The sequence below is a fragment of the Stegodyphus dumicola genome, chromosome X2, assembly GCF_044657685.1.
Source record: "Stegodyphus dumicola isolate Sdum_Otavi_A_Nest chromosome X2, ASM4465768v1".
Taxonomy (NCBI): Eukaryota; Metazoa; Arthropoda; class Arachnida; order Araneae; family Eresidae; genus Stegodyphus; species Stegodyphus dumicola.
The window spans coordinates 126674315-126700495 of record NC_140781.1 but is presented as its reverse complement, the minus strand read 5'-3'; the positions used below and the strand labels follow the sequence as shown (position 1 = coordinate 126700495).

Here is a 26181-nt window from a genome sequence, read left to right as displayed (position 1 = left end):
TTTATTCCTATGTTTTCCGTGCTCTTCAAGTTTGCTCCTCCAAACTAGCCCTTGATGAAGAACTAAATTATTTAAAAGCAATAGCTATTGACAAGGGCTTTTCACCCAACATTATTAATCAAGCAGTTAAAAAATTCTCATCTCAACGCACTAAAAGGCACACTCTTGTTTTAGGAGATTATAAAAATTCTGTTGTCATTCCCTTCTTTCCCTCAATTAGCTATAATGTTGCACATATTTTGCAGAACTTTAACTTTCGGGTTGTTTATTCTCCCATCAATAAAATTCGGACTTCTATACTCGAGGACCCCATTCCGGATATGAATTCCTGGGGTATTTATAGGATTCCTTGCCAGTGTGGTTTAATTTACATTGGCCAAACTAAGAGAGCCTTAAAATTTTGCGTCAAAGAACATGAGGCATATGTTAGAAAAAAGGAAACACAGAAGTCTTCTGTTGCTCAACATTGTTGGTCCGAAAATCACACTTTCAATTTTTCTGCTGCTAAAATTATTCAAAAAACATCTTCCATTGGATACCTGGATTTTCTAGAGGCATTTCACATTCATAAAAATCTTTCTGTTCTAGTTAACGATCCTAATTCCAATCCAAATTTGCCTTCGGCTTTTAGAGAAATTATGTTTTAGTTCTGGTTTCACCAACAGATGGCGCCACTTGCTTATTCTTGTCCAGGCTTTCTTATCTTATCTAATCATTATTTCCTATCTTGTTCATTTGCGGTTTTGCAGCTGAAGATGGTGGTTCGAAAAAACCATCGAAACTAGTCCTGTAAAAATTTTGTAAATATAACGCTGATTTTTGTTGTTTGACTTCTGAATTAGTATTCAGTTAATGTCGAGTTGTATAATTATTTATGTTAATTATCTGTTAGTTATTAGACATCTGTGTATAAGTTAGCTGATGAAATATGCAGATTAGGGTTGTCCAAAGGATGGATGTTAGAATTTGAGTAAATATTGTTGTTTAAAGTTAATGTGTTTTCCAAGAGTCATCAGTATTCATTAGTTATGATTTGGAGCACCATTATTTAAATGTAGGGCAAATGTGATGGTCAGTTGATATGCTCAAGGGAAGCGGAAGAAGCAAATGAAAGTTGCACAAGATCTAAATATCTCCTAAAATGGAATATAAAAAACTTGAGCCTGTTTTTGAAACAGTGAATCAGTAAACGCATGGTGAAGGACAGCTAAGAGCAACAGCTGCGTCTGAAGACCAGTTTCTGTCTTTGTCATCTCAAGGAATCCATAAAGTGATGACAAGAGAGTTCGTTTTATACTTTCAGGCTGCTACAGGCACGTGAATTAGCTACCTACTGCTGCACAAAGACTAATTTGAACTATGCAAAGCAGTCGTTGTTTTGTTCCTCACTGTCTCCATCTTCTAAAGGGGTTTGTTTAATATGGTGTCACCATAATGTTCACGTGGGTCCAAGAGGAATGGGATCTTACACATGAGTTCTGATATGTCCTGAACTGTGATTCAAGACATGTTTTGATATGGGGGGTTGAAAAACATGTACATGCTTTCCCTTGTTCATGAAAGACCCCATTTCCAGGGAATCAGTTTCAGGTTTTATGATGGCATCATCAAAAATGGCCACATCATGGTATATGTCTTTGGTGAAGTTTCTACATAGATGAATTGTTGATGCTATTGGCTCAGAGTTTTTGCTCATCAATTAAGTGCTCATTTGCATCAAGAATCTCTGTCAGAATACTTTGGGAACTGAAGATGTCACTCGAATGGATTGGCCAGCTTACTCACTGAATTCAGTTGAGCTTGTGTGGAGTGCCCTAGGCTGATGAATTGCTGCTCATTAAACGCCTCACTTGACACATCATTATCTGAAAAGTGCAATTTTTAAAGAATGGCATGTAATTCTGCAAGACTTGATGAACAGTTTGATGTATTCTATTAAACTGTGATCTAAGATTTCCATTTTTGTCAGAGGCAACTGTATACCATGTTCAAAAAGATTTGTAGCAAAATCGTGATAATTTTGCCATCATGTTTAAATTTCCACAGATCCAAATATTTCGAAATTATTCAAATAGAAAGTATAGCATTTAGTGTTTAATAAAACTCTGTAAAATTATTTGTAATCATTTTTTAGTAACATTTAAGTTTTATGCTGATATCCTTTAATTTTGAGGTTTCCACCAGTGGCCAAGTGGTTAAGACCACTAAGTACTGATAGCTGAAACCTAGGGAAAGGGGCTGGCTGCTTGGTTTGGTTCATGGTTTTTTCCATGTATAACATGAATACAACACCAAAACAAAGAAGGGCAATGGCATAAATAATTTGAATATATAAATATGGTAAAGCTCACAAGGGTCATCTGCGTAAGAAGATGGATGCCTCCAGAAATATTCAAATGATCTTCAGTTTTGATGAGCAGTGTATTTTTAAAGTCATTAGCAGTATGCAGAGTGTTTCATTACTCTGTTAATTCTAATAAATTAATTATTATGAAAATGCAGTTTATAACTTGATTAAACTAGAGCAATATACTAAAAAATGTCACCTAGTGGCATGTTGTTATCTTCCCAGATGGATGACATGATGTCTGATGCATTCAAGAAATGTGGTTCATTCCACTTCCTGAATCTCTCTTTACTTTGGGGAATCCACTTCCTATTTTTTTATGGAAAATACTGAAGGAGACAACATATGCAAACAATCTGCACATACTAGTTGAAGTTCAACAATATAGATCTGTGTTAGTCTTATTGTATTTGCTATACATGCTATGGTCTGTGTCCATGGAAAAGATATTTAGCATTATGTATGGAGCAGAAAGTAATGTATTTACAGTCATTAATGCTAATGCTAGTTACTGAAGTGCAGTTGAATCTTCCTTCAGTACATAGTATAGTAGAATACCAATTATTCGAGTTTTGATTAACTAAGGCTGTGTATTATCTGAGGCCATTGCAATAAACAAACAAAAAAAATTATTAAAATAACCTCGTTGAAAAGGTAAACGATCTGTAGACTTGGGTTAAGCAATAATTTAAACCGCAATTATAAGGGCCCAATCGTTACCACATTTGAGTTTGGTAGCCTTGATTCTTGTGTACTTTGAGTGAAAAATTCATTGGTTTTTAGTTTTCACAGTTACAGAGGCAATGGCAAATGAAGATATGAATGACTGGATGTAAGGTGATGAACAATTCAACTTCTGATGAAGACGTAAATTTAGTCATACGCAATGAAAGTTCTGATGATGTTTGAGAACGTATGTGGGAATTGCTCAAAACAAATGGTCACTCAGATGGCTTGAACATGATTGAAGCGGCAGCATTTTAGGCTAAACAGTGAGATGATGTAATCATGAGTTGACAATATAATGTTGCTATGTCTATACAATATAATGGCAAGAAAATGAGGCAGCATAATGAAACGGGTTATTACTGTTTTTTGTTTAATTTGTGGTATGTTATGTATGCTGTACAGCACCTCATTTATATTGTAGATACATGTTTTCAAGTTTATAGTATGCATCATATTTAGTACTACATGTATATCTGTACATTTGAACATACATGTGTCTTGTATGTGTACGTACTGATATGAATCTTGTGCATTAGCAAATTCTGTATATTATGCATAGTAAGACTGTATTAAAATTTTCTTTGTATCTGTGTTATCTGAGTTTTTGCTTATCCAAGTTAGCCCCAGTCCACATTAGCTCGTATAATTAAGGTTTTACTGGACTTGCATTATAATTAATGTGCTGCATCTATCTTATGGAAAATTTTGGCAAATTTTAAGAAAGCTTATTATTATTACTACATGATATTTTTATTCATATATTGCAATCATATTTTAAAAGTTTATTGAAGAGTTTGTGCTATAACTTTTGCCTTTGTCAAGAGGAAAGAAGCAGCCTTGAGGTTGCCTTTTAACTTGGTTATATAAACATTTATTTAATGCATGCAATTTGTTTCATACAGATGTTAAGCCTGATCCTCCAACTGCTGCTCAGTTACGAGGTCTTGCTGCCCATAGTGCTATGCCATTCATTGGATTTGGATTTCTTGATAACTTGATAATGATTCTTGCGGTAGGTTATTTTAAACATTTATCTGATGTGATTTAATGAGTTTTATAAGCTGGATCTCAAATAAAAATTTCTTTATTAATCAAACTTGATAAATAAGGCTTACAGAATTTGTGCAATTTCATCGTAACTATTTGAAATCAGTATTGTTTAATGTTACACAGGAGAATGCCAGTTATTCAGAACTTTGGTTATCTGGATCACTCCCCCCCCCCCAAGTACTAATTTTGATGTAATTTAAGTCGTCCATTTATTTATTTTATGTTTTAACATTTTTTTTAAAGTTCTACAAAAGAGTATAATATTATTTTATTTTTTATGATGCTTTTGAATTAATTTAGATATATGTGTATGGCATATATATTACCCCACAATAAAAAGTAATTGATTGTAAGCTAATAAATGTGCTTGCACATACATTTCATTTAATTCAATAACATGTCATTGTGTATCATTGGCAACTCGTAATCATTTCTTGAAAAGCAATTATATACTATATATATATATATAGGTTTACTCTTCATTCTGTACTGTATGGATCCTATCTGAAGCATAAATAAATGCTTACTTCCTAAAATCAGACTAAATTAACATGAACAACATTCAGTTGAATTTTTTTTAATTTTATGCAAATGAGATCTCATATCTGTTTAATTTTCATATAAGAATAAAAGCAAAATTTTATATTTAGTTTTAGGACATAAGTAAATAAAAATTCATTTTCTCTTTGCTCAGTCTTACCATAATAAGTAAATTTTTCATTTTGTTCGATGGAAATATATATATATATATATATATATATATATATATATATATATATATATATATATATACGCACATTTTAACTGTGTCATCTTTTTTAAAATAAAAAGGAATGAATGGAAGAATGTAATTCTCGTACTTATTTGAGATTAACTACATATATTGGTACTATAGTAGAATTCCAGAAATCCGCAAAGCTTGGGACCAGAGGTTGTGCGGATTTTAGGATTTTGCGCATTTCAGGACAGAAAAGATAAAGCATAATATTCGGACTAAAAGTGAAAAATGAATAAGCCGTATTATATACATTTAATTTAATTATTATATACATTATTGCAATAATTTATTATATGCATTAAATTACTATTACATATATAAATTGATTATATTATTCATTGTATTATATATGTACACAGCATTGAGGTTTGCCGATTTCGCCCCATGCAAAGATTTCCGGTTTCGGTTTCTGGTGTTAGAATCATTGTTGCTGTAAAATTTCAACGGCTTTTCTTTATTTTTCCATATATCATACACAATCATGTTGCAATTCCATACCATTCTGCTATAATGGCATGGAATTGCGACATGATTGTAGTATGATCGAGGAGTAGCACCTGCTTCCATCTTTTGTAGAATTTGCAGGTTTTGCGTTACCGTCAATGCAACGTGTTTACGTTTTTCAATGTTGCAAGCAGTAAAATCACGAGTGTGTTTCTTATCTGTCATTGTATTAAAAAAAAGCTGAAATTTAAAATATTCTTAATTTATCCACAAAATATCCAGATAAAAAAAAGGGAGCACTAAACAATCTCTTGAAATGAAATAACAAAGCTCAGTAAATACAACAACGGGAATCGTGAACTTGAACAAAGAGTTGAGTGAATCGTCTGCTTTTTTACCTCAATGCAGAAAAAAAACCCTCATTATTATTTGGTAATTATGATATCATTATTCAGTAAGTATTTTTTTCTTCGATATTTCGTACTCAGTGTTGCGGTTTCCGGAACCTATAAACTGATGGTTTATATTCTGAGAGGCAACGCGGATTTCAGGTCGGCGGATTTTCGGTATTTGACTGTATTCGGTTTTGAGGGCCATAAAAATTCGCCAAACTATTGTTGATGCCAGTGATGCCAAAAATAATTGCGGCAACCCTAATGCAAGAAAGGAAGTATAATAGTAAATAACTATTTAAGATTGATGTTTTAATTTAGATGAAAGGTTAATTTCATATAATACTTTTTTATTATTATAATTTGCATAAAAAAGACTAAACATGACTGAATAGAAAGATAAGAGTAAATAACTATTTTAGATCATTATTATAATTTATATAAAAATTTCTAAACATAACTGAATGGATGCCTGCATCGCTATTTCGCTATCGAGTTATCGCTAAAGCATAGTTTCATCTCGTTGGTTGTTCAAACATAATTTTCTATAATGAATAATGCTTTTTCTTTGAAAAAAATTCTCGGTTTAAAGTGCAGAAGTGCCCACTTATTTGTTTGCCGCTTTTTACAAGGGTAAAAACAATTGGATTTTTGTCAATTTTCTTTTACTTTTTTAAGTGAAAATAGGTCGATAAAGTCAAGGGTGTGCGCAGTGCCATTTTTGTGCAGTTCTGGGATTTTTTTTAAAGTGAAAATAGGTCGATGTGTACATGGATACCGAGTATGTGCAATTCTTAAAAATGCGTCAAGCAGTGGTTGATTCTGCACTTTCCCCAAAATTCTATTGCAGACTTTTTGTCATGGGCAATTCCCAAATTGTTTAAATCCATAGGATATCAAAAAAGGATTTAAAAATTGAACTAGTATTTCAGTGGCGTCTTAAGAAATATAGAACTGTATAAACTTACACAATCTGAAATCAGCGCGTACGCTAGATTTGGTGCACTGTTTAAATGGGCGCATTTGCTAGATTTAGCGCTTTTGCACATACATTTTCGCTGCAATTTTTTTACGGTCTTCAAAACGGAATAGTACTCATATATTTGATCTACAAGAAAAAGATGGGTCAATTATCTGGATTTTCCATTTGTACATATGAGCTGTAGCCCCAGTTAATCCAGTTATTTAGTGTCCTGTTGAAGTAACAATTTGTTGTCAGATGTTGTAGCCTGTTTATATCATGTCAGCAATAGCTGTGCAATGATGTCATTGAGAACAAGCGGGAAGAATGAACATAATCTAAGAACTACCGTAGATTTTCAGTTGTTTGTGTTGAAGTGCAGATAGCCATTTGCCACTGAATTTAGACCTTATGCAAAATTTATGAAATTCTCTGATGCTTCTTAAGCGAAAGCAGGTCGCTGTGTATATTGGGATAATTACAATTTATATATATATACAGCATTATGGGTTTCACAGATATTTGGAGTCTTTGCTTAACTAATCATTTTGTGATTTTGTTCATGTTTTTACTGGTTACCTTTTTAACTATCGATTTCTTTGCTTAACTAATCATTATGTGATTTTGTTCATGTTTTTACTGGTTACCTTTTTAACTATCGATTTCTTTGCTTTCTGAAGCTCTTGCTTTTTGTAAGATGTCATTGAAATGTTTTCAAGTTATCATGAATAGTTGAGTTCGGGCAACACAATGCTTTGACACAGAAGGCCAGACAAAACAAGAAAGAAACAGTCTTTTGGTGGGAAATATGCCTGGATGAGAAAGTCCATGGAGTGAATCAAATACTGCTCTCCAGAGTTGGCTGATGTAACAGAGGGGAATATCTTGTCACCACTTATGTCACTATATTTAGCCTAGGAGACAATTCCATCTTTTGTAGTTTTAATCAGCTACTTTCAGTGGACAACAGATGATTCAGTTTGGGATCATTACGTTAAAATTCAGCAGTCTGTGCAAAACTTAATACATACATCTTGTTAATAGCAGTAATTCATGACAATGTATCTGCCACAATATTTTCTGGTCCAGGAAAATACTGCATGTTGGTACTGAATTGGCCAAGGTAATTCATATGCCCAGTGTGCCTGGGTGATGCAGAATCTGATTTTTTTCTAAACAAAATTTTAGACATGAATTTATTAAAAAAAAGTTATCCCTCAAGATTATTTTGAAAATGCATTACTGTGCAGTAGATAGTGAGTAGTTCTCTATCGTATGTGCTATACTTAGTTTCAGCTGAAGTCAATTTTTGGGAAAAAAAAGCCAGTGGTTGAAGGCCATTATTGGGTTGTGAGTGCAAAAGGGTTCCAACAGCCACATCTGAGGCATCAACCATCAATGACAACTGCTGATCATGGGCATGGTAACAAAGTGTCACTGAATTTGTTAGGCAAGTTTTACATTTTTCAAAGGCTGCAGTTGTTTATGCTGTCCAAAAAACAGGATGCTTATCATTCTTCTTAGAATCTTTTAAAAGAGAATGAGTTGGAGCTTGAATAGTAACTGCCTTAGGCAAAAATCATTAATGAAACTTCAACATTGCTAAAAACCTCTTTAATTCAGACATTATTACAGGTTTTGGGAAGTTGATAATTATTGCTGTTTTTTTCAAGAAGAGGCCGGCCCCGGAAGATGTAATTAAACAGCCAAGAAATAATACCAATGGCTTTCCCAGAATATATTTAGAAGTTTTCAGTTTTAACCTCTATTTTTGCAGTCTATAAAAAATCAAACAGAGGTGGCTGTTGTGCTTGTCTTTATTTGCTGAAAGCATGAGCAAATCACTAAAGTAAGGAACACAAAAGTCGAAGCCAGAAAATGCTTGATGAATAAATCTTTGGAATGGTTGGCCTACATTTCACAAACCAGACAGGGTTTTAAGGAACTAGTATAATCCAAAGGGAAAAGTCATAGCTGTTTTAGGCACATCCTCTGGGTTAACAGGAATTTTATGATATGCCGTAGCTAAATCAAGTGTTGAAAAATATTTTTTTCCCCAAAAATATATGGTACGGGATACGGGTCAGGAATAGTCACAGCATTCAAGTTTCAATATTCATCATAAAGATGGCAGTCATCATTAGACTTACAGACCATGTGAAGAAGGGTTGGCCCAAACACTTTTGGACGGCAGAATGATTCCTTGCAACATGAGGTACTCAAACTCCTGTCATACTGCTTAAAGGAGATCCAGCAACAAACGAGAAAGTTTAGGAAGCACAAAGAAGTTTTAGTAGCAATATATAATGGAAAATTATTGAAGACTGATTATTGTTGGTTACATAAGAAGAGATAGTGCACTCAGGATACTCAGCTAGTAATTTATCAAATTGAGTTACCAAGAGGTACCGATATGCCTAAATCAAATTAATTCTTAAAAGTTTGCCACACGATGACAAACTAGTCCTGGAAGTGATAAGGCAATTATTATCAACATCAACAAACAATCCATATTTCTTAAGGAAATCAACACTCAAAATTGGCTGATTTACGGCAACAACAAACAACCAAGTAAAAGGGCAATGTAAATTTAAATCCAAACTAAGACATTTAGTGCCATACATGGGAATCTTAGTTCCATTCAAAGTGAACAAAACCAAATCCTGAAAAAGCCTAGACTACTGGACATGCTTTTTTGTAGTACTGACACATTCCTTCCGGTAGCAGTTAAATATTTGAACTTTGAGAAGAGGTGGTCCAAAAATATTCAGTTCAGCTGGTGATTGCCACCTGGTCAGCAAGCAATTTGACATTACCCATTTTCCAAAAAAATCACGGAGACTGCTCTTTCCTTGCATACTCGCCAAAATTTACATGATAGAAGAAACAAAGGTCATCTGTTTGCTGTTTATAGTGATTAGTGCGTTTGTGTGACCTACTGCAGCGGAATGAATGCTGAAAATTGCACTTAGGACTGTGAGAATTATGTCCCAAGGTAGGGGTTAGCTCACCACCTTGCTTTATCAGTTGCAATACCTGAACTTCCAAGCGAGTTGAAGGAGCTTCATTTGGCTCATAGGTCACGATAGCCATATTCACATAAGAGTGAGACCTGAACTCGGTAATCTTATCAGCAATCGTATCGAATTTATTCAAGTCATCTTCACCAAGAGCAGCCAAAATAGATTGTGTATTATTCGGGAGCCTTGCAAGCAACAAAGATCTTAGCAAGGGTTCATGTGCAATATCACTTGCTAAAGCCCGCATATGAGTCAATAACTGAGAAGGGCACTGGTTGCCAAGCTGAACACCTTGCAACAGAGTGCAAATTTTTGATGCTTTGATGAATGTTTTACAATGAATCTTTGTTTTAGGATATCATATTTTCTGGTAGCAGGAGGTTTTGAAATGATATCGCTAACAGAATTTATATTAGAATCCACAGCAGCAATAATGTGGTTGCAGAGCTTGTTTTCCAAAAAGGCAGTAATTTTACTGAAACATGTGATACCTGCGTAGCTGCTGTACTTTCATATATATTACATGACATGATTGTTAAATTTAGAAAAGGTATATGATTTTAATTGCACACACGAGAAAAATGTCGATACTAAATCATGGATTAAAAGGATAAAAGACCTTACCACACATCTATAACCGTTAGGGATGCATACGAGAATGGGGGGAAAACATGAATATTAACAAAATGTAAAATATTCACAGCATAAAAATTTACATTACACATTATCAGTAAGAAAACACGAACTCCACTGAATGCCAAGAATATACGATAAAAAATATTATCTTTAAAAAATATTTTAGAAAACTTTCAAAAGCCCAGTAAAATCAGTTAAAAATCTTTGAAAAAAAACATTTACTCTTAAATTCAAAAAAAAAAAAAAAAATTTACAAAAAAATTTAATCCTGCCTGCATTTAAAAAACCGATAATTTAAAAACGTAACCCTGTTTCAGCATTGACATACAAATTAATGAAAATCCTTGAACAAAATATTCTTGAGAATCATTTGTACTGACGTAATATCACAGTGAAATCACAAAATCCATTCAGGTTGCTCAGAAACTTCCTCCAGCAGCACATAAAACTGAAGCATCCTTCATTCGGATAACTTCTGGACCACAAGATTTGATAACTGGAGAAGTGTCTTCCGTACAAAGTACATGGGCGAAATGATGACTACTTTCCAAGGCAGGCATAACTGCTATGTATGGTGCACTAATGCAGTTCTTAATTTAGGTTACCAAATATGGCGATGTTTAATTGCCAGTAGACTCCATCAGAAGGCTATTAGAAAGGCCCTAAAATCACAAACTTCAGCTAACGGTTAAAACCAACTTTATTTTACATTTAATAAAGGAAAACATATCTTGTAAGAGGCTAAATATTTAAACATTAATACACACAAGTTGATGCCAGATATAGGTGATGAACAGGCAAAGAAGGTGAGAAGTAAGTAGTAAGTCTCTGTGATAAAGTTCCAAGTTTTTATTCTCCTGTTGTGGTGAGCACATATGCAAATTGTGCAGCAAAGATGAATGTTGCCACTCGCTGCAGTAAGAATTTCTGCCATAAATATCTTGCATTTAGATGAAAAAACAAGTTAGTAGTAAATAATATGCCTTGAAATAGCAGTGTAATCTATTGAAGTCTATTTTTAGTTTGGTATGTTGTCTTACCACTGGCCGAGTAATTAAAAACCTGAGTACTCGTCGTTTAACCCTGGTTCAAAATCTGGCAAACAGGATGTCTGCTTGGTTAGTTTTTATTGTTTTCCCATATGTAAATATGAATATGAGTCAGTTTCCCTTACAAAGTCTAAAGGCAGCCCTTCACTTAGGCAAATAGTCCTTACGAACCTTGTCCTATTCAAATGACCTAACCTGATTTGATATGTTGAAGTAAGTTTATGTTGTAACACTAGAATATTTTATGGGGAAGGCACAGATTTTTTTTAAAGCATCCTTTTTTTTTTTTTTTTTCCCCCGGTATGTGAATTTTAATGAACTTTTAGGTGGCATTAATGATGCCAACATATTATAATTTGAAACTTCTGTAGAATTATGAAGCACATATACAGATAATTCCTTATTCAGAGTTATTTTTTCCCTGTCTAGAAAAATTTCATAATATTGTTAATAGTTCCCAAATGATTCCTTTGTTGTATTTAAAATTTTGAATGTTTGAATGGTTTTCTTCCTGTCTAGAAAATTTTCAAAGTATTGTTACAGTACTTGAATAAATCCTTTTTTGGATTTAAAATTTTGAATGTTTAGAGTAATAGACTAGCAGTTGCTGATGACTTATTCAAATCTGTTTGCAGTCGTAATGCAGGTATAAGATTTTCAAGAAATCAGTCTTGGTGGGGTTTAAATGTTAACATGTATTTTTGTTGTTTTGGATTCATTAGGTAAATTAATTAAGTGTAACTTCCCTAGCTAACTAATTATTCAACATTTGAAATTTGAGTTATAATAAAAAAATACATTCATTCTTCTTTTTCATTAACATTCTTGTGAATTTTATGTGTTACAAGCAATATAGCACTTAATAGTGGAAACTCGTTTTAAGATGCCTTATTACATTCAAAGACAAATTAAAAGTTGACATGCATCAATAAAACTACTTTCTGTATATGAACTTAAAAAAATCGTACATTTTGCTGCTAGGTCTGAAATAAAAGTTTGTGGAATAAAAATAGATGTGAATGGTAAGCTTTCCCTGAAGAAGTATCTTGTCATTTGGAATTTGCAAAAACAAACATTTTTTCAAATTAATTGGACTGAATGTTCGATATTTTAGTTGCGCTCTAAAGTTCCATCTGTTCTAAAAAATTATAATCCTTAAAATTTGTTATGTATTTTTTAAGCTATATCATAGTCATTTTAAGATTTAGGTATAATTTTAATTATTACAGTTTTCATTCAAAATGCTTTTTTCATTTTCCTGCTGCTTAGATGATTTTTCCTAATAAGGCTTTTCTGTTGCCAAGCCTTTATTGTTTTGAAGAGGGGGGGGGTCATAGGTAAGATAATATTTTAATTCATAATGGTCTGTAAAATCTTTTTTAATTTGGTTATTTTTTCTTGCTGTTCTAAAAATTCTAAAATGCTTGTAATAACTCTTTTTGAAATATATCAAAATTAATCTTATGGTATGATTCATATGTAACATTAAGTAATATACATACTTACATAACAGTTAAAGTGAATCATGTCTTTTATCTAGCAGCATTTGAAAAGTTTTGTAAACTTTGAAACTATATCCTTCTTCTGAAAATCACTTGCTAGTTTGTGTTTAAGAAAATCTCAAAGATGTATTAGTTACCTGCTAATATGTACATAGTGCACCTTTTTTTTTTTTTTTTTTTTTTTTTTTTGTCCTTGCAGAATTTTGTAATTGATCATGGCATCTTCTAGAGCAGCATTTTTCAAGTGAGGACCACTTTCATAAATTAGGATGCTCTAAAGAACTACCTTACTCTTGCCCTCTTGGAAAATAATTTTTTACCATAGTTTATTGTCAATATACTTGGCTCTTTTAAATATAATAAATTAAAATTTATTAAATATTATACTTTTATATTAAAATTTATTTAATATTATACTTTTATATTAAAAATTCATTCAGTATTATACTTTTATAGTAAAATTCATTCAATGTTATAAAGTGGCCTCCAAAAGTTAAGGAACAGCATGTTTTTTCTGTTTAATTTGAGAATGAAGCAACATAGAAACAAGAAATTTACTGGACATGCTCACTAAACAGTTCTTTAATTGTGACATAGAATATATCTAAAGTTCAACGCAAACATGAATTACAACAAAAAATTGCACTCTTGGCAGAGAAATCCAGTCTTGGAGAAACAGTATATCACAGTTTTTTGAGGAAAAATGGGGTGGTAACACTACAAAAATGGGTTGTAATACTCAGATCTGAATCCGAAAGAGCATCTTTGGGACTACCTTGAGAGACAGGTTGCTGCTTTAAGTCCTCCTCCAAGGTCATTAGAAGAGCCTGAACAAGGATTTCTCCATGTCTGGTCAATGCTTCCCATTTCACTGACCGGCAACTTAACTGACAACATGGAATGTCACTGCAACCTGTCTCTCAAATCCCAAAGATGCTCTTTCGGATTCAGATTTGATTGAGCTGGCCATTCCAACCGCTCTATACCGTGACCCTCAAAATATTCTTCAGCAACCCGAGCTCAATGCAGTCGCACATTGTGTCCATCAGAAGAAATCCAGGGCCAATAGCAACATCATATGGAAGGACATATTGATCGAGGATTTCGTCTCGATATCTCACACTGGCAAAGTTCCTCAATGGAGCACATGCAGGTCAGTGTGACCACCGAGAGAGATCCCGGCCCAAACCATTATTCCATGACTTCTGTAACTGTGTCTTTCCACAATGTGGGATTGGTTGTATTTGGTGCGTTGTTCCCTCCAGATCAGCTGACAATCTGAATGACTCTCCAGTGTGAACCTGGACTCGTCTGTTAAGAGAACAGACACCTGTTGTTTACTGATCCAGGAGAGGTGTTCACTTGCCTAATTTAAATGGCTATCTCTGTGTCTTTGAGTCAAGGGGGGACAAGCAGCTGGTTGTCTTGCATACAGACCTGTAGTGTGCAGGTATCTGTGCATTTTAGTAGCTGATATTCTTGTTCCTGTTGCCAATAAATGATCTGTCATGACCTGAGGCACAGTAATGTTACTCCTCCTTCGGGGCAAAAGAGCTAAATAATGGTCTTCCACAGGTATTGTAACTCTAGGTCTGCCTGGAACATGTCTTCTGGATGCAGAACCCTCGGATTCAAACTGATTCCATACTTGGTGGACCACACTACGAGAGACATTGAGATATTTAGCAGCATCAGCTTGTGACATCCCCATTTCCATCCATCTTATCGCCCACCACCTCAATAAATTAGGCAAATGACTTCTCTTGGATATTGTCCACTAAACTTGTAATAACAGCTAAAAATCAACTCGGGAACAAAAATCGCAAATTTTGCATTTTTGCTCCAACTCCTATATAAGTATTCATTTCTGTAAAATGAAAGTGGTACCTATTGTTTTTGTATAAATTTTCTTAAACTTCATTACTGTTTTAAGCGTTACTGACATTTTTGTAATGGTGAGCTTTGAAAAACATGCTGTTCCTTAACTTTTGGAGGGCAATTAAAATTCATTATTCTGAACAATATATTTGTTGATTCATTATTATGAACAATTTATTTGTTTTTAATACTTCAAGGCTATTAGAATTTAGATAATCTTTATCTGATTAACTAAAAATTAAATAAATGTAGGTATTCACATTTATGGCATGGATGAATCTGCCAGTTCTCTCACAGTTGTTCCATGTCTGGATATGCTGGTAAACTTGAGTCTGAAATCTGTTCACATATCAAGTTGATTTCAGTACCTTTTTTTTTTTTTTTAGTTAACCTTCTAAAGCCGGGCTTAAATTCTCATAATATAACCTTTAGGACGGCGCGATCCAAAAAACTGTTTCCCCCTCCTTTACTGTTCCCTAATGAGAAAAGTCATTAGGGTGGTCATTTGTCCCCTCCATAGATGCAGTAAAATTTACATGTTTGTCGCACGCTGGACAATAGTCTGGAATAGGTTACTATATTTGCGACTTTTTTGAGGTTTATTTTGATTTAATTTAAACTAAACTGCATTTATTTATTAAGAACAAAATGTGTACAATGTTTATATAGCATTTACTAATTCTGATCAATCTCGGTAATAATTTGTGAATTTTATGTTAATTCTTTGTTTTTACTAGAAATTAAGAAAAGAGAACAGAACATGACAAAATATAACAAATATGAACTAGCTTTGTATGCCTGCAGGTCGGAATGCAATATTTGATAATTTATTTTCATTAATAAAATAACAGTAATGAATAATTTAATGAAATAATAATAATGAATTCATTAATAATATTCATTACTGTTAGATGTTTAGAATATGATTCATTACTATTAGATTTTGAGATGAACTTATACCAATAATAAAGCATTAAAACTTTTTTTTCATAATTACGTTATTGTAATATAAAAAAGAAAATCAGAGATATATTAGTTGCGTTTGATTATATAATTTTAACAAATATTACTTCGGACTATCGGGCAAAAGAGATCTGTACAGAGAATTTTCTTTATAAAACTGGATTTTGTTTACGTTAGCAGTTAAAAAGTTCTCCGAATACCCATATATGCAATCCATTTTATAGCTGCAATGTGAAGTCTGATGAGATAATTTCTTAAATCTTTGCATTTTCGTGGTATCCATAGAAAGAGAGAGAGAAAGCACTTTTAGGCTTCTTTTTAATACTTGTTAAGTAGAATTTTAATGTATAATTTAAAATTTTAGAAAATATAAATTTATCAAAAATATTTTTCAGAACAGTTTTAAATGTCTATAAAGAATTCTACGTCAATTTTCTTTAGTAGGCGGATTTCGTTCAAAACCATCGTTATATCCAAAGCTTGATTTTTCCTTGATTTTAAATGAAATGGATATACATATACATAATAAAATAATAAATACAAAATAAATAAACATAATAAATTTTCTAATTTATTTTAAAAAGATTAATCTTTCATATTGTTAAAAGAATAAGGGCATGCAGGGTATTGACATTTACAGTGTAGGAAATATGTTTTTCATATTTCTTTCAATGATCGAAATGATTACCCATGAATATTTTCAAAGCAAAATTAAGAAAGTTGTTTCCGACAAATTTTTCATAAAGTATCCTCTTGTGTGTCTTTTAGTTGAAATGCGAAATCTTCTCTTTGGCCGAATAAAGAATCGGAATGATGAACGGAGCGAAATAAATGCATGAGAAATAATTCCATAGTGCTGCAATTCCATGTAAAATCGTAAAATGAAACATTGAAAAATCCATGTAAAACTGAAATATGAAACATTGGAGAAAACTGCTATATAGTTTATGCACAATCACCTAAAATTTTTAATTTATGTATTGCCGAATGATAAACATAGGTTAGAAAATTAAATCGGTTATTTCGATCATTTTTCTTGGTCTATTTTTTATGGGCCCTCCAGCGGAGAGCGTTAAAGTGGCTGAACACTGGTAGTTTTCTCGGGTTCGAATCACAGGCTTCATGGGCGCTTTCATGGTTCGTAACGTCGCTATAAGCCAGCTTTACTGAGCAAGTCCTTGATGAAGGCATCCCTCCCCTTATATAGATAACTGTTGAGTGCTTCAGTGTAATCCAGTGAACAAACCAAATCAGGCCAATCAAATCCCAGAGAACAGGTTGGTTACATGTGGATTTTTCCATTTTATTTACTTAAGAATGAATGAAAATCACAAAAGGATAAATGAGAGAATGTTGCATGCATAATAGTAGAAGTTCGAACGAAGTTAACATTACGGAACAGTTTTAATGACTTTGGCAGCAAGAAAGGCCAAAGTAACATCTTATTAGATTTAAGCCTCAAGTGTAAAGCAGGCCCTAAAAAAGTAGTTTTGCCTACTTTGTAAAAGGAGCTTTAGAAACATTAAATCTCGAACAGAGTGCAAGATCGCTGAAATTTGAAACATAATATAAAAATATATGCATCTTTAGCAAATGTTAGCCAAGTGAGAAACCTTTTTATTTATTTTATGGAGTTTATCATAACAAAGAAATGCTTATTGCTTACTCGAGGTTGACAAAGCAAGCTAAGATTAATTTTTAGAGTCATTAGGTTATTTTGATACTGGAGACGTAAAAAATTAGCAATGCCCTCCTCAGGTCTCGAACTTGGACCTCTCGAAATATGCGCCGAGTGTGCTAATCATTACACCGCGAAGGCATGCTGGAAGGAGGGAGAAAATACCTTATATACTTGCCCTTTTAAAGGGTGACAGGGGATTAGGAGACCCAATAGCTAAATCGTGGTGGTGAGGAATCACCATCCATCACCTTTTAGTTCGTGCACCACTATAGAGTCATTAGGCTATTTTTTGAAGCAGAAGACATGAAAAAATTGTGCAATGCCTTCATCAGGACAGGAATCTGGATCTCTCGAAATACTCGCCAAGTCTGCTAACCGTTACACCACGAAGGCATGCAGAAAGGAGGGAGAAAATATCTTATAAGTTGACTCAAAATATGAATGCCTTCGTGGAGAAATCCACCAGATGAAAGAGCAGTAAAATCACTAAACACTGGTAGTTCGACCTGGATTAAAATCTAGACGAACATGAGAGATTTTGTGGCTTTCTTAATATATAATTTGAATGCGAGAGAGTTTCCCTTAGAAAGTCTTCCACGATAACATCTCTACCCATAGAGAGATAGCCCTTGAGTTGCTTTTCTTAATTAATTAACCCCTTGGGTACAGATTTATTTGATAATTATATAATATCAAATATGAAATTATATAATATTTTCATGTGGAATGGATATTAGGTAATCCACTATATTTCTAATATTTCTTATTCTGTCGATCTTTATTTTCCTTTTCATTATCCGTAAAATGTAGAAAGCTTGAAATATCAAAAAACCTATCGCATGGCATAGTGCTGCCAAAAATTGGAGTACTTATTGCATACCTTTTTGACCAATACATATGCATTTTTGGCTTCTTCATTTGCAACATCAAGATGCATAATGCAATATAAGCTTTCATTTCATCAGAACTTACAGAAAACCACCTTTTTTTTTTTTTTTTTTTTACTCAACCTTTCTTTTTCTATCACTTGTCTGGCATATCTATTCGTCTCTTCTACTGTAGTGTCCCAAAAATCTTCATTCAAGACTTCTTTCAAAACCTCTAAAGGCGTAGGATTACCCCCTAGCCTACGCAGGCTCAAAGGATTAATTCCAGATATTTCAGAAAATTTTTTTATATCGGCTACATTTTCTTCTTCCCAAATCCATTCTTCTGATACTGGTCATGAGAAGATTCACTATCACTGCTCGATAGACGTCTTGTGCGTCTTCAAATCTTATATTACAATTATATTATATTATATTACAATTATATTACAATTGTCATCGTTTTCTAGTTCAATATCATCTTCATCACCTTCGCTTTGTATTTCATTGTAATTGTCAATTTCAGGATCACTAAACAATTCTTTAGATTTCTCAAAGTCACTTTCGCTATCACTATCATACAATATATTCCTTGTTTTTGACATAATGGGGCAGTGTATTGCAAATAATGTTCACCGAAATACTGTAATTGCTTCTTCTATTATGACTGATACAAGCTACAATGAAATGAACAGAATTGTGCCTAACCTCAAATAACGTTTTAGACACGTCATCCGCTCCTAGGGGGGGGGAAGTGAATGACGTGTCTGAGACATCAAATGTACCCAAGGGGTTAATGTAACCTTAATCGAGGACATTTGGAGAGAAAGCGGTTTATAATCACGTTACACATGGGGGGGATCCTATGGAGCCTGTTTATTCGCTTGTATTGAACCTATATTGAACTATCTGTTACCAAACGAAATTGTCAAAACGAAATCTACATAACAACCGAGTGTAGCGATGTAACTAAATCCCATATTTACTGGTGTAAGGGAAGAAGCTTAAACGTCAGACGGATTATTTAATTTAGTATAATAGTACTATTTGCTGAAAAGTGATGTTTTGTGAAAGACTGACAGAACTGGCTCACATTCATGTTTTTAACGGGAAAACTACGAAAAGGATCATACAGATAGCTCATTCACCGGTATCTAAACCAAGTTGTTTTCACATGAAAAATTCAGAGTTATATATTCAATGTTACGTTCGTTGTGATCATCTGAGTGTAGTTTCTTTTTCTTTTTTTTCTTTTTTTGGCCCTTATAAAAAGGCCTTTAATAGAGACATGCTCTATTAAATTCTGATTTTGTTTTCTGATGTAAGATTAGTAATTTTTGTTTTGTTTTTGCTATTATAGGAAGGTTCTTTCATTTAATTAACTATTTTTTTTTTTTTTTGAGTTAACTGTTTTTCTGAAATGACGTGTGATAAGCTTCAAAACAGTTTATGCAGAATGCTACATCACATGCTTTACATATGACAGTTGATCTCCACTGTAAACCATTTGCAGAACAAACATCACATCTTCGTCTTTTCTTTGCATCAAAAGGGAAATGGGAGCATAGATACTTGCATTGTTTTTTTCAACTTGATGGAGACAGTGTATGAGCTTGAAGATCAGAATAATGAATCAGCTCTCTAATCAAATTCATGCGAAAAACTTTGTGATTCTTTTCAATATTGCTTATTTTGCTTAGAATGCAGATGTTTAGCACTGTTAGGTCAAGTAGATGAAAAAATAGTGTTTTCATCCACTTCAAAGTTCTTCTGCCAAAAGTATAACTATTGGCCATGCAATCGCTTGAATCAACATAGCCCATATTTTTGTTGTAACATGTTATGATCTCGGGTTTTGTCTGCTCATCGGCTACAACCATTGGATTGTGCATATTTGACAGCATGAAAACGTCACACTTATCTTTCCAGCGTAGAGCTGGCATCCCATTTGTGAAACGCGCAGTGGTTTCTCCTCTATTCAATTTTCCTTTGCTTACATCTTTGGGGAAATGCTTCCTATTCGGACGAATAGTTCCACATGAATTTATTTTATTTTCATTTAATAAATAAACGAAAGGTTCTGGCGAGGAAAAGAAATTGTCCATAAATAATTTATGACCTTTGTCTCTAATAGTGCCCACTCATTTCTTTAACGACATTATAAGACGCTGAGAAGTTGGGATCCTTAGATTTATCTTTCCCAAGGTAAACTTCGATATCATAGGTGTACCCTTCCTTATCACCGATCTTGTGTAATTTTATACCCCACTGCTTGCGTTTCTTTGGGATATACTGTCTAAATATTACTTGCCCTTTAAGTTTGACGATAATTTCATCTGTCGCGAGTTCTTCTGTGGGGCTGTAAATCTGTTTATAAGCTGTTTTTAAATGATAAAAAACTTTTTGAATTTTCCAGTCTGTCATAATTCATAATTTTATCAGGTTTTTCTTTATTGTTTTCAATGCAAAAATTTTTAAATCATTAAAAATCTGTCTCTTGACATTAATTACCTTACGAAAAATTGGTGTGTCAATTAAATCATCCGTGGGAAAAATAATCTCGAATGCTGTCTTTTTCAACATGTCCCATGAGTAAGACTAATCCAAAAAATTTCTGAAGCTCATCAGATGTAATTGCCGTCCAGTTGGTGTCATGCTTTCTTTTTCCGCTTATATCTGGGTGAAACTCTAAGATTTTAGAAGCATATCGATTAGTTTCTATGGTTAACATTTTAAACAATTCATCTGAAAAGTATAACTTAAAAAAAATCGACAGCAAGATGAATTCCTGAAAATTCAGTTTTTATGCCAGGTTCACCAATAAAGGTCAATATGTTTGCTTTGTCATGATCACTTGGCTGTCTCCATTCAAATAAATTATTAGCGTTGCTTTTGAAGTTATCGGCAACTTTATCTTCCTTAAAAGATTGATTAAAACATATTTCTTCTGTATCTGAACAGTCCGAATCTGTATCAGCAAAAGTTTCCTCTTCTAAATCTCTTAGCAACTTATTAATTTCGTCTTGACTGAGACCTTTAAATCGAGGTGCCATTATAAGAAGTGAATAAGAGCGCAAGTTACACAGAAATTACGAGAAAAAGCTCCAATGATTGAAAGAGAGATAGCATCTGTTATATTGTCAAGCACATTGGCGCGAGACGAAACCTACGGTCTTCGCCAAAACCTAGCCAAAGAGATAAGAAGTGGGAAACATTACATAGCCAGAGGCTGCTCTGAAGAGAAAACTAAACCACCTAGAGAATCTAAAGATAGGCAATTACTCTAAGGGGGAAGGGAAAGCTTGGTATAGCAGTTGTACCATAGCCGGCTTAAGAGCAAGTAAATTTTGCGGTACTACAGTTCTACCGCTGTCTTAAGAAAGTTAATGATGAAAATCCTTTCTTACACAGATACTAAGAGGAAATTGAATTAAAAAAAATTGAATTTTTAAAGCATCGTTTTTAGTTCATTATAATCTGGTTTTATTCAGAATAAAGTCCAAAAATTAGCATTAAAATCTGCATTTTAAGTTTAGTGTCATTCATGAGTTTAGTTATCCTTTATCATTCAATGATAGTTTGTTATTTTCAAAATTGCAGTGGAAAGGATCAAGAGCCTAGGAAAATTTCATTATATTTACCATTTGTAAATAAATTTTGAATTGCGATCTCAAAGTTTTGTGATGCAAGCATATATCACTTGAATTTTTTTTTTTTTTTTTTTTTTTTTTTTTTTTTGAATAAAGATGCAATTTTCCGCACTAAAAAAGATTCTAAGGTTGGAAATGATAAAAAAATTTTCTGCTTTACACTACTAATCCACAAAGTTTCTTTTAAAATTTCTTTAATTTCCCTTAAGCATGAGAATAGTCTAAGAATTACTTTATCGACAGAGATTTATTTAACTTAATTTTGAGAATACATTGAGTTTTGAAAAAAATATGCTAGTGTACATAACCACATGACATGGCTAAGAAATGGTGAATATCTCATCGATTGTATTTGCTGATAACAGGACATTTTTGCATATCCAGGCAGACCATAAGGGAGGACACTGAGGTCCACAGTTTGAGAAATGCTGCTGTAAAGGATAACCATGATGAGACATAAGATTTTGGTCAATGGAATACTTACAAGGATTTCCTGTCAGAGTAAATGTCATAACATAATGGGAATATAACACTGTTTCTGATGAAGAGATGTTTAGTTTATTTATTGCTTTTTATTTGTACTAAGACTAATAAATATTTAATGAAAACCTTTTAAAGAGTATTTTGATATCTGATATCATAAATTGTACTGTGTTTTATGCTTTATTAATATGGTGTGCTATGATAAGTAAGTGAGGCCACTTCAGATGGTATAATATTTAGTGGAATGTCATTGAAAATCATTTTATGCTTCATGAAGCTTGAATCTTATACAAGGTATATGAATACAATGTCATAGCAGAATAAGAGCATTTAAAATCTCGCAATAAAAGTGCTTTTGAGATGTTAATGGTAGAAAAACAGGACTTCAAGTTTGTTGAGTTTCATCCCTCTAGATGCTTTTAGTCAAAATGAGATATAGCTTAGGAAGCTAACCTTGTGTGCATTTTAATTAAATGATCTAGCTCAAGATTGTCAGAAAACTTGATTTAATTTTAGGCTACTTTTCTGTTTGGTTACTTTGAAAATTTAGGCACATTTGTAAAATTAAAATGTATCTTGTATTTTAATTACATTCAGAAAAGCATGCATTTTATGTTTTTTACTAGGTAACATTAATTGTGCAAAATGTTTTAGGGCGACTACATTGATGCTACAATTGGAGTTACCTTAGGGATTTCAACTATGGCTGGTATGTCTTTCTTCTACGGATATCTGTATTTTATTTGCAGTAAATTATACAGTTTATTTTAGTACAATTTAAATTTACCTTTTTCTAATAAATTTTTAGAAACATGAATTAAATTTAAAATGGATTGAAATTATAACAGTATGCTTAGTTTTTTTTTTTTTTTTTTTTTAATTGGCTTTTCTGAATTATTAGCAATGGAAAGGAAATAGATTAGTTATACTTATATTCATGAGCAGTCTTTAGGATTTTTTTTCAGGTTGAAAACAAAAACTTTTAATGATATGAAATAAGCTTTGCTTAGTATAATGGAAGATTGATATTAGATATTGTTTTCAATATCCAAGTGAATAAATATATAATGATACCAAATCTTCACCGTATATTTCATGTACAAAAGGTGAATATTTATTGCTGAATGTTACTGAGAAATAGTTATTAACTTGTTATCTTGTTTCAAGATTTGGTTTTGAAACTGTATGCAAGGTTGAATAGATTTAATGTTTGGTAATTCATAGTATTTGTTCGAGAATAAACATACTCATGAAACACAAACACCAAGATTTAATGGACTGTAGCTTTATTTCTTTTAACTTCTGTTTGGATGGACACTCTTGCCATCGCATAGGTGCACCTCTCAGCACGCAATCAAGCACACTAATAATGGCCGCTAGCTAACCACGTTGTCGTTTTCTCCCATCGTGGTTGCCAGATCACTTCTGCCTTAACATACCGCCTGGGTTGGGCATTTGTTACATAGTTAACAATGACCAAAATTAAACAGTTTTAAATCACCATACAGTCCAAATCATATATCACAAAATTTAAATTGATACACATGAACAAAAGCAATAAGCATAATTAACCACAGAACATGAAATGCACAACATCTAAATTAAAATACAATGCATATATATAACAATTTTTTGAACTCAGGAAATATACATGAAATTATGTAACATCTACTGGTAGTACAGCTAATTTAGTTATTGGTCTTTTTAAAAAACCTGACTTGGTTCTTACAATACAAACTCTAACCTTTTTATCCTTACCATAAATTACCTCTTCTATTTTACCCAATAACCAAGTCGAAGTGGGCATGTTGTCTTCCTTTATTAAAATTATAGTGCCCTTTTTAACGTTATCCTTAGAGAAATACCACTTAAATCGTTGCTGTAAATGACTGATGTAATCATTTTGCCATCTTTTCCACAAATATTGCGTTACTTTAGTAGTGCGCTGCCAGCGCTTTAAAGAACTATCAGAAAAATCAGTTAAATCAGGCTCTGTTATTGAAGTTAAAGGTCGCCTGACTAGAAAGTGTGCGGGCGTAAGAGCTTCTAAATCATTGGTGTCATTTGACAAAGGGGATATTGGACGTGAATTTAAAATTCCTTCAATCTGGTTCAAAATTGTAAGAAACTCCTCAAATGTAAAAATCAATCTATCAACTGCACGCTTAAGATAAAACCTAAACGACTTAACACCTGCCTCCCAGATACCTCCAAAGTGAGGAGCCTTGGGAGGGATAAACTTCCAAAGAATTCTTTCAGATGTCAGATATTTGGTTAAGAATTCATCAGGGTATTTGTCAGGGTAACAAATTGTAGAGTCGCTTCAATTCATTGCTAGCCCCAACAAAATTTCGAGCGTTATCGCTAAATAAGGTTGCGCATTTACCCCTTCTAGAAATAAATCGCCTCAAAGCAGCAATAAATGATTCTGTAGACAAATTTGAAATGATCTCGAGGTGGACTGCACGAGTCAAGAGGCAAACAAAAATTGCAACATAAATCTTGTGCACTACGCTCTTCTTTTGAGTTGTATACTTTATACCAAAAGGACCACAAAAGTCAACACCAGTATGGTTAAAGGGAAAGGATGGGTTTAGTCTCTCTAATGGTAAATTTCCCATCTTTTGATCCAGCAATACTGGTTTTACTTTGGCACACGTAACACATTCTCTTACTATCTTTCTAGCAAGATTACGCCCACTTATCGGCCAAAATTTTTGTCTCACACTATGCAAGAGCGCTTGTGCTCCAGTATGAAAGTTTCGAATATGGTAGTGTAACATAATTAAATGAGTCAGTTTATGAATTTTTGGCAGGACAGCAGGGTGCTTTGTGTTAAAGGATAAGTTAGCTTCCTGCAGTCTACCACCTACTCTAATAACTTGAGATTCATCTAAAAAGGGACATAAAAATTTTAACTGACTATTTTTACATACTTTCTTTCTCTTACTTAAGTTCTTGAATTCTTCAGGAAAGTTTTGACATTGGACTAAGGAAAGTAATTTATTTTCGCTTAACGAAACCTCATTTACTGTCAGATGACCTACTTGTTTTTCCTTGGATCTACAATTTCTTATAAATCTTAAAACATAAGCAAAAACATTAATTAATTTAGCATAACAATTAGTAATACTAAAAACATAATCCAAAAAAAGAATTTTTAACAGTTACGGTCAAATTTACATTAGAAATAAGTTTCAGTTCGCGCACATAGTTCTCATTTGAATTTTCAAAGTTATTATTAACACTATAATTAATGACCTGTTGATGCAGAAAATTTGGTCCTTGAAACCACAAAGAGTTGTCAGCAATAATTTCCGGTCTCAGACCGCGAGAAATTAGGTCAGCGGGATTGTCTGCTGTTCTGACATGTTGCCAGCAGAAATCCTTAGTTAGCTCTTGGATACGAGCTACTCTATTTGACACAAACACTTTTAGAAGATGAGGAGATGTAGCAATCCAAGCTAACACAATTGTTGAATCTGTGTACAGAATAACTTTGTCAACATATAAACTCAAAGATGTTATTACCTTACACACAAGTTTGGAAAGGAGCTCTGCTGCACACAACTCCAGACGAGGAATGGTTATTACCTTGATAGGCGATACTCGAGATTTGCTGCAAAGTAAAGTCACTTTAACTTCGCCAATTTTAGAGACACAGCGCAAGTAAATTACTCCACCATATCCAAACTTTGAAGCATCAGCAAAACAGTGGAGCTCAATTTCTTTAATTGATTCTATTAGAGTGC

The 26181-nt window shown here is 33.1% G+C and overlaps 1 protein-coding gene across 1 annotated transcript in view; it reads left to right on the top strand.

The window, feature by feature from the left end:
* The window catches only part of LOC118201382 (transmembrane protein 65), a 58969-nt gene that overhangs the window by 9715 nt on the left and 23073 nt on the right, over positions 1 to 26181 (top strand). The window contains exons 2-3 of the mRNA XM_035373476.2: positions 3979 to 4088; positions 23084 to 23138. Coding sequence (XP_035229367.1) covers positions 3979 to 4088; positions 23084 to 23138 — 165 coding nt within the window. The remainder of the gene's footprint in view (positions 1 to 3978; positions 4089 to 23083; positions 23139 to 26181) is intronic.